Raw genomic sequence first — 10527 nt, forward strand, 5'->3', positions numbered from 1 at the left:
CTCTTCACAAACAAGGGAACTTTTCAGGAAGGTGACGTGGTTGTTCTCACTGAGAAAAGCACATCCTGCCACAGTCTCATCAACGTGTTCTCTATTATTTTTCTTCACCCGGGATTTTGTTTCCCTCCAATGAGGTCAGTCTGGTCAGTTGTTTGGTTTTCTTCCAGATGAGCTGAATATGATTGGCTGTTTAGTTTCTTTTTAGAAAAAAAAAAATAGAAATATTCACAGAATTTTGGGGAGATTGGAGTCAGTCTAATATGGTCTTGTGTGTCACCAAGGTATGCAGGAAATGGTGTACATTTCACTTGAGTGTGAGTTGATAGGTTTTTGTCTTTAAAGCCTCTGTGGTTTCATAGCTGGACAGTCTGCTGTATATCTCTTTTGGCTTTTTTTGGAGGTTCACTAAATCTTGTCAAAGCAAAAACAAGGCTAGGCCTTGATGTGACCAAAGCAAATTTGGTTCCAGGATCTCCTCTAACTGTCCAAAAGGCTTTGATCCCTCCTCATTTTTAAAGGTTTGGTATATTAACCCTCTACATCCTGGGAACATTTCTCCTCAGAGCAGAGCTGCTGTATTTACTTTCTTGGAATGTGGGAACATTCTCTTTACTAGTAAGACTTTTTTTTTAGCTAATTGTAGAAATAGGTGCACATGTATTCTTCCAAATGTTCTGTTTTCCTGCATTCCAGAGCTCTCATTTATTTTCTTTTTTTTTTTACTACACAAGTGAGATTTAGCCTGATGTTTTAAAGACAGACACCTTATTTACTTGATGAAGGCCTTTCTAGCCTTTCATTTTTTTGCCTGTTTACCTCCAGTCAATTGTGTTTCCATGTTTTTGCACACCACAGTTTATAAACATGAAAGAAGACAACAAAATATTCTCCCATCTACCTTTGTCCTCTTTTAGTCTTTTCAGGTAGAGCTCTACAGTTGAGAGGTAACTGAAATGATAGTGGGAGCATTTGGCTTTATATGCCAGGCTTGGAGGTGTAAAGGAGTTTTTACCCATTATATACAAGAGGGGAAAATCAGCTGTTCTCAACTGATAGGACACTAATATACTTGCTGTTAGAACGTACATGTAAATGTAACATAATCTTGAAAAAATTATGGTCAGTGGCAAGTAACTTTTTTTTTTTAAAATAAAATGAACACTTTCAGTGTTGGGGAGATGGGGACACTTTTTGAATTGGTGACCTATGTTTGCAAGATTTTGCAATTCATTTGAACAGACCGTCAGTACTCAGTTTAAAACAATACTGAAATGAGGTCAGGGATCATAACTTCATATTTTAGTGGACTTCTGACTTACCTGGAGTTTTTCATCTGTGTTGCCACAATATCACAGGAATTGGCCATTATATTTTCAGAACTGATGGAAACAAGACATGATGGAAATATGACAAATATGATGGAAATAAGACAAATACTTAATTTTTTTAAGCTCTGAAATAGAACTAGTGTTCATCAGTGTACTGATACAAGATTTCAACTGCTTAGAGCTCTGAGGGAGGTGGGGGAAAAAATATTAATTACCTAGTATGTGACAAAGCATGGAACCTAACACATGCACATTTCTGGAATTACAACAATACCCAAGCCATCGTTTTGCAGCATTTTTTGCTATTCACAATGTAATTTTGAAAGGAACAAGATGAACTGGAAAGTAGGAATTTAATGTGATTAGTAAACACAGAGAATCTCATGGTCTAGAGGACTCTGGGAGCAGTTTATTTAAAAATTTATGAATAAAATAAACAAGGAGGAAACATTATTTAGTGATTGACATAGAATCATTTAGGTTGGAAAAGACCCGTAAGATCATCAAGTCCAACCGTTAATCTAACACTGCGAAGTCCACGACTGAACCATGTCCCTTAAGCACCACATCTACACATCTTTTAAATACCTCCAGCAATGGTGACTCAACCACTTCCCTGGGCAGCCTGTTCCAATGCTTGACAACCCTTTCAATGAAGAAATTTTTCCTAATATCCAATATAAACCATTCAGAGAGAAATAGGAAAGCAAACCAGTTTAGTGTACCAGAAGTAGTTTGGTCTTAAAATGTCAGTAGCATGGGTTTAGAGGAAAGTGCGAGAAGGGTAAGAAGTTGACCTTGACAAGGTTTAAGAATTTTAATTTATTCAGCCTATTTGCCCCCAGAAAAGATGAAAAAGAAACTGTGAATGGAAAAGATGCTGATAGTGGAAGGATTTTCAGTCTTGCAGTTAAATCGTAGCAGTGACTGGAAGTTGAAATAAAGCAAGCTCACTCCTGAAAGTGATAATAATAGGAAATTGGAAGACATCTCCACAGCCTATTAGAGATATAGTGTTTTTATTTGGGATTATTTGGGATTTTTTTTTTAATTGTTCCAAAAAGGCACTAATCTATCTAGGTTTTTTTCTGTTGTGTTGTGGGTTTTTTGTTGTGTTTGGTTTTTTTTTTCATCCTTCCTCTTTCTCCAGCCAGTGCAGCCTTTAGGCATGGACTGTCATACTGAAGTCAGGTGTGATTCACAGCCAATATACGCATGAAGCATATAAATATACAGCTAAAGTACACTGTTCTGCTACATGGGAGAAAATACTGCCTTGCAGCACAGCCACAGGGCAGCCCTTGCATTGCAGATGGCACAAGCACAAGTGGGATGTGTGGTTGTGATCCCATAATAGATTGTAACTACTGTGGAGGGCAGGAAGGAGCTGATATCCCCCCCTCCCCCCCCCCCCATGCATAATGTTATTTTTCTCACCTTGTTCACCTGGGCTAGCTGACAAGGAAGAGGCAGTGTTGCTGCATTGTTTCTGGGAGAGCGCTGCTTAGCAGGGCTACTTCAAGTGTAGAGTGATAAACAAGTTTAACATGATTTACTGCCAGAGTTTAAGAACATGTTTGCAAAACATTAGATAACATGTTGTGAAGATGCAGTGAACTGTGTTCACATAATGCTGAGTTAAGCTATTAAGTTGTTGCTTCTGATCTTATATCTGTTCTGTGAAAGAACAGATATATGTTGCCCGAGAATGCAAGTATTGCATTTTTGGTATTTTAACAGTTGATCACGTTGTGCACTTCACATGCAGAAAGGAAGGAGTCTGGGCACCAACACTCAGATCTAGTAAGCTGCTTCTGCATGTTTTATAGACAGCATTCAAGAGACATTTAGAATACTGGATATTTTGTTCTTGGTAATGAAAATGGATTTTGCACACTATTGGTCTCTGGTTGGAAAATTAAGTATTTGAATAGATGATTTAAATATACAAGTATGAACTCTGACACCAGAACTGCTACTTACAAATGTAACTCTTTTGCCCTAACTTCTTCATGAATATAATTTCCGATTGAATTAAATAACCTTTCTTTTATTTCTCTAGAGGGAAATCCATGTGTCCAAGCAATACCTTAACTTCTGTGCTAGATAAAGAAATGCAGAGCAGGCTTCCACCTCCTATTCCTCATTACAAACAAACAGATAAGTAAGGAATTTGTTTTAAAACAGTATTCTTCAATTTTGTGCCGTGCTACGCGAGGAGACTGTTCCTGACTTTATACTTCCTGTTTCTTTGTTTTCCCAACCCACACACAGCTTTGGAGCTTGCAGCCTGCACTAAGATTTTCTTTCCACAGAAGTAAACCTGAAATGAAGTGCTAAGAAAATGTAGGATTGCCTGTGTGGTACAGGAGTAGTAATATAACAAATATTGTGGACTTTTTAAAAATTTTTCAATAAAGATTAGGCAGTTGGGAAGAGATGGCTGTTTTGGAGTTTGGGGGATGTTTTTTACCTTTAACTGTTCTGTGTAAAAGAGTACTGTTTTACTGGCATAAAATGATTTATTTGGACAGGTAGTAAATGTATTTTTCTTGTGTAGATATGACTACACAGTTGGCTAAAGGTGAACTACCACTTTTCTTAGATAGTGAAAACTAGTGAAGATGGGATATATAAGGCTTCTCGGTGAATGGCCTAATAGAACAGTCTTTACTTTGTATCACCTGCCAGCTTCAAGTACCTCATAGTTATGAAGTTTTTTAATGTATGGCTTATTCTTTGTTCAGGTTTACCTTTCAGAGCTTTTTTTCCCCAAAGTTATTTATAAATTAGTGTTTGTCATGGTTTAACCCCAGGTTGAAATCATGTTTGGTGAGGTACCATTTTCAGAAAGGGACAGCTTAATTTTGCAGTAACTATTGCAGTAGCTATTGGGTGTTTAAGGTCCTGCTGGAATACAAAGTAGGCTGTTCTAAAAAATTTAAATTGTTTTAGAACTAAGCATCTGGAGCAAAACGCATGTCTAAAATGACTGCTTATGGTGTAACTCAATGTGAATTTTAAAAGGGTTGTTACTCTTTATTTCCACTTACTTCTGTGGGGTTCCTGTCTTCAGTGACCCTAATGAATGGGGGTTATGTGGCAAAATTAAATAAAAAAAGTGCTTTAGCCATTTCTTTTTAATTACTAGAAGTGAAATTTCCTTAGAAGTGCTTAATTCTACAAAATCTTCTGGAAGATCTCAAACTGTCTTATGGGAAAAATCTTTACAGTGTTTGGATTTGGTATTACTATATATGGTTTTTTTTTCTTACTCTTGCTTTTAAAAGTGAGCAGATTTGATCATCAGCTCACTTCAACAGTATTTCTTTTGCTATTTCTTTTAAAAAGGCATGCTGAACATTTAGTCTTCAGTACAGTATCGTTTTTGTAATAAATATTACCAGTAAATGGTATTTTCTGGTAAAACCCCAAAACAAGTTGTATCAATTCATCCACACATTGATGTACATTAATTTAATAAAGTATATGTGTTTTCCAAAAATCAGTTAACAAAAGCTTTCTGGAGCATTAAGGTACTTCTATTAAAACATAATTTAGAAGTGCATGCCATTTACCAATGCAGTGTGCATGTGCACACTGAAACATTATGGGAGTTTGTGATTTCAGTTTACTTTGTATCTTGTTTTTCATGTGGGTGAGTAACATCTAATATTCTTATTTCAGGAGTAGTGGAAACAGTGGTTTATTCAAACCACTAAAAGAAGAGCCGGTAATTGACTACTTTGATGTCCAGGACTGAAGCGATTGATGTAGAATTATGATATAGAAGCTTAGAGGTGAAGATACTGTTATTGTGTGAGGTGCTTTTTGGTTATCTGTCAAATGATCAGTTGTTCAGCATATTCATGATTTAATGTCTAAACTTAGATTGATTGTGATACTTTAAGAAGTTATGCATTTTTACAGTTTACGTAACTGGATAATACCTAACAGTAGTATAGCTTTTTAAACCTGGGTTTGGTGCAATTTTTTATCTAATGTGCTGTCAGAATGATGTAGATTTCCATTGATGCCTTTAAAGTGAGAGAACTGCTGATCAAATATATTTTTGGGGGTAGTAAGAACAATGATAATCTCAAAGATTTATTTTGACATATCTCACACAACTTAAAATGGAGCAGAAATAATCTGTGTTAAAAACACTGATGGGAATATTCTTAAAGTGTTTTCATATTTTATTAATTCACTTTTGTGTTAATGTGGTAAATTTGGGAATTTGAGTTACTCTTCTACATGGAAGGAAATATAAAATTTAGTCTTAAGTATGAATATATAAACTAAATGCCCATTAAGAGCACAGACTTCCTTTTGATATCTGAAGAACCAGGATTTGGGGAAGGTGGGGATTTAACACTTATTTTGCTTTATCTCATATTTGATGTGTGGACAAAACAATTTAAAAAAAAAAAAAGGCAAAAAAGAAAAAAACAAAGAAAAAAAAAACAAACAAAAAAACCCAAACCAACAAACAAAAAAAACCCCAAAAACCCAAAACAACACACAACACCCCACCACCACCCCCAAAAAACCCACAAGAAAATTATTAATACTTTGTTATTCAAGACCTTGAACAAAATCATACTTTATATATTATTTTGGTGTTCTATTTGGTTAAATTTGTATTTATATGTGTTAGCTTGATGGTCTTCTGGGGGGTTTTTTTGCATGGTCTTATTGGGGGTTTATAATCTTTTTCTGTGCTGTGCAAGCTTAAGGTGAATGTGTGAAGTTTGGTTTAAGTATGTTATGAATTTGGAACAATATTTGTAAAATTTATAAGACCATCTGTCTGAACTGTTTGGCAATGGAAGATCTTTGTTTTATGGGAAATTCCATAAACAAAATGGGATGATGGTTTAAACAGTGAAAGACACCAAAGTTGTCTCATAGTGAATTGTTTCCAGATGATGAGTTAAGGTCGATGAGTAGCTCTCTGGGAGAGGAGATTTTAGGTCTGATCAGAAGAGGTGGCACAGCTCTGACTTTGAGTAATATCTGTTCACTTGAGGATAAGGTTTTTTGAATTAATAACTTTAATAACTCTGACACTCATGCACTCCATTTCTTGTTCCTTGTGGCTGGCTAGTCCCCTGTACAGCAGCAGAGGCTGCTGCTAAAAGGGGCTTAGCATAATGAAGAAACAGATCTAGCAGAAAACTTGTCATCTGTTGTTGATTTATTTTTCAGGCAGCTCACTATGGCGTAGTGTGAGATTTGTTGCCAAGAAAATGGAAGGCAGTTATCCATGCTTAGATTCACTTCTAGTTATCACACGACCCTGAGCCTTAACTGTGAAGCATTCTGTGGCTACACTTGATCTTGAACAGGTTGTGAAACATGAAAGAATGAGCAGCAAACTCACAGATCATATCTGTCCCCCAAAATGTTTTGAAAATTAAAATGCATGCTGTTATTGCCTATTTTTGTAGGAGCTTCTTATTTCACATTAAAAAAAAAATGCAGTCTTACATGTTTCTAAACATTTCAAATGCATATGCTTCAGGTAAAACAGTTACCAGAAGGATTCTCAACCCCCAAGAGTGTTCAGGCTTTTCATTTGCATGTAGTGGTTTAAATTGGTTTTACCTTTTTTGTCTAATATTTTGTGAACAGAAATGAAAAATAAATTAACATAGCTTATATTGATGTTAATTTCTTAAGCATATTAATGTTTGATTCTGCAAGGTGTACTGCTTTGCTAAGTTCAGCTGAAGAAGTAAGTTGTTCGCCATCTTTCCAGGAATGTATTTCTTCAGTCCCTTCACTGTGAGGAGTGTATCTATTCCAGTGCTTGCCGACAAAGGCTAATTCTGGTTTTGAAACTCAGAGCAATGTTAATAAAGCGCTGTTCTCAAGCTAGTAACACCTGTTAGGGAGAATGTGCATAGTTATAGTGCAAAGGTAGGTTCTGGACAGGAGCTGGCACACGCATCTGGCGAGCTGAGAGTATAAAGTTAGATGCACGTACACTGGAGCACATGCAGTTGGTATACCATAGGTAGACCTAACATTACAGGAAACCAAAGTGATTTACTTTATAATAAATAGAATAAAGCTGAAGCCTATTAACTTTTCACACAGTTTCACATGAATATAGCTAAAACTTCAAATTTGCACCTCTGATTTGAAGTTTAGAACTTAAAAGGTTTTAATAGCATTATATTTAGCTCTGCTCTTTGGAATTTTATCAGATTATGGCTTTAACATAATGTGAACCTTGTGAGATGCACTTCAGCAGTCAAGTATTCTGCTACTGCTTTTAATAAGAAAACCCAGGTAGTCTTCAGCTTCTCAAGATGAGACTAATAATTATTACTGAATCTGTTCATACTGAGAAGTCATAATTCTCATCATGAAATTTCTTAACTACATGAACGTTAAAACATTTTTATAGATTTTTGTTACACATCTCTAAATCATGGCTGTTGGAGCATATCTGTAGTTGTGAAGCAAATCACACGTAAAGAAACATTTATTTTGAAATGCATTTTAATAACTTGGTTAAAAACATGATACCATACATTTACCCAGGAAAGTAATACCAAAAAGAAAGTATTGATGTCCTTCTCCCCAGAACACAGTTACATAGCCTTAAGAAGGAACTCAGCAAAGTTTAACAGTGGTGCTCTTCTCTCTGTTGTGGTTTGCTTTTGCTGCAATGTATCTGTGACTTTCATATGGAATAGTACTAAAGGCTGTAGTTTATCTGTGATAACTCATCTTCATATTGCACGTGTGCCTCATGGAAATATTTTTCAAATAGCTATTTTGTAAATCTGAGCTGGTCTTTACACCTTTTATCTAATAGAAAAATGAGTGGATAAAAGAAATCTTTGCATCAGTGAAGTCAGTGGCAAAAATCATATTGACATCACTGGAACCAAGACTTAAGCTTCATATGCTAGTCATTTTCTACAGCCCTAAGAATAATATTGTTTCTTGTAAATTTATTTGAAAAAAGTACTCTGCAATAAGCATCTTTTGAAATAAATTATGTGATATCAGTTGGAATTCATGCAACTTCATGAAGTGCTTTTAAAATTGTGTATAAAATAGGCAGATACTTTGGCATTTGGGCTGTGCTATTACCTATCTGTATTGTTTAACATGTTTAAAGTGCTCTGAATATTCAGTGCTTGGGTTTAACCTAAAATTGTGTAAGATGTGTAAGTAGACTTCAATACTACTGTTTCTGTGGCAGTTTTGTACAGGATCTGCCACATAATGAAATGAGCAAAGTAAAATTGTTCTAAAACACTTATTCTTAAGTTATTTGTTGAAAGTTTTATATTTGACTTGATTTTTTCAAGTTACTGGTATAAAATTACTTTCTTTATAAACCTGAGTAAATCTAAGTTGAAAGTTCAGTGCTTTGGAATTGTTGGCAAGCTTTATCCTGATATTTCAAAGTTGGAAGACTGAGATATCACAGAGGAATAATAAAGATTTAAGTGGAAGTTTGGGGAGTCCTTTTCCTCAAATTTTGAAATATGAAGTGTGATTTCCTGTATTTGAAGTGATTTTAAATGAATGCTGTAAGGAGAATGAAGCAAGTAAGGAGGGACTCCCCAGGAAATGGAGAGTAAGGATTATCTGCTACCTTCTTGGGATTCAGAAGTACAGGAGAGATGATTATCTGAATAGAAATGCACATTTTGGTTATCTGAAAAACCCTTTACTATGTCAGCCTAAATGCTACTTGGCAATAAAATGTATCATTTTAACTCATTGTTCCTTCATTGTTGTTTGCCCACTGTTCCCTTGCAATGGGGACTGTAAAGAAGAGTGGTATGGCGTGGGGGCAGTGGGAGGATGGGAGAGAAGTGAGGACTAATATCACTCAAAAGTCCCTGTGGGCATGAGATTTAACAAATACAGGATGACAAATGTTAGGGGAGGGGGGGGGTGAAAACTTTGCCAACACAGTTCAGTAGATGGCAGGGAGACTCAAAAAGCAAACAGTCTTAAAATCAGAAGTTTGAAATTATTTGAACTGCCTCCCCCTGAAACTTTTATACCAAGTAACGTATCTCCAATGGCAAAAGCCACAGAAACAATAGCGGCAAAAAATTACAGTGGCCTGACCTGATATTTTAGATGGAGTGCAAGATGGCTCAAAGAAATTAAAGAAATTATCTGAGATTGAAGAGTTCTTGAAAGACAGCTGAAAACCTTTGTCTTACTATGTTAACTGCCAGTAAGTTTGGACTTTCTTTTCAGGATATTTTGGAGGATGAAGATGGCATGTTGCAGGTATATAAGCATTGCAAAACAGATCTTAATTGGAAGTCTCTGCCTGAAAAAAATACTTGCACTTCAGTTCAGGACTGTCACTGACTACAAGGTGACCAAACATGTCATCGTTATCAGTGTGTGCAAATGGCAGCAGAAGAGACAAATCAATTTTGCTTTCTGTTCACTTATCTTTTCCATGTTTGGAAATAGTCATTCAAGTCATGACATGGTCACAACGGTCCCCTACTAGGTTTAAAAAAAAAAAATTGCCTAGATAGATACTACTGTTCAAATAACGTTGTTTTTTGAGTAGATGCTGAATTCCCAGCAGAAGCCTTGCTACTTAACAAATGCTATTCTCACCTTTACTAAGATGCTGAATTTGTAAGATGGTTGATGTGCAAATTTTTATGTCTATACACTTGTTATTTAACCATGAAACAGAATGCCAGAGACATTAGAGAGGGTATCTTTAGAAAGGCTGTATTTTGGATGCTCCCGAGCTATAGACCAGGTTTCTTAGTCTGTCATCTCAGGATTTTTGGAGGAAGTAGTGCAGTTTCTTGAGCAGAGGGAAGGAGACCATGTTGCTGCTATCCTGGGAGAAGCCAAGTCCCAGAAGGATCCTGAGACTCCTTTGGTGTTAAAAGGACCCTGTTGCAGGTAGCAACATGTGGATTCAGCCAAAGGATAGGTGAGTGTGCCTTTATGTTCAGTGGGTGAAACCTGCTGCTGAATATGCTTTGCTTCCTTCTAGAGTAGGGCTGTAGTATGGGTGAGGTGCCCTTTTACAGTCTAGACTTATGTCTTGTTCTGCCACCCCATAAGCTACTTCTTCCAGCACCATATAATTTATTTAAGTCAGGGTGTCCAATTTTACACTTCTGTGGAAAATACAGGTCTCTCTCAAAATAGAAAATATTTTTTGCCACTGAAATAA

General features: G+C 36.1%; 1 protein-coding gene across 8 annotated transcripts in view; it reads left to right on the forward strand.

Moving 5' to 3' along the window:
- NFX1 (nuclear transcription factor, X-box binding 1) overlaps window positions 1–10274 on the forward strand; it is a 73924-nt gene extending 63650 nt beyond the window's left edge. For 2 of the 8 annotated variants that reach the window (XR_012774311.1, XM_075493699.1), the window contains 2 exons: window positions 3391–3492; window positions 5016–5810. Coding sequence is in view for 4 of the 8 variants with exons in the window: in XM_075493699.1 (XP_075349814.1) it covers window positions 3391–3492; window positions 5016–5091 (178 nt within the window). In the remaining 4 variants the exon portion in view is untranslated. Of the gene's footprint in view, window positions 1–3390; window positions 3493–3602; window positions 3675–5015; window positions 5811–6539; window positions 6773–9449; window positions 9921–10101 lie in introns of those variants that run through there. The other 6 variants (XR_012774310.1, XM_075493697.1, XM_075493695.1 and 3 more) reach the window with 6 other exon arrangements.
- Window positions 10275–10527: the final 253 nt, after the last annotated feature.

Source organism: Mycteria americana, chromosome 2 (assembly GCF_035582795.1).
Source record: "Mycteria americana isolate JAX WOST 10 ecotype Jacksonville Zoo and Gardens chromosome 2, USCA_MyAme_1.0, whole genome shotgun sequence".
NCBI lineage: Eukaryota > Metazoa > Chordata > Aves > Ciconiiformes > Ciconiidae > Mycteria > Mycteria americana.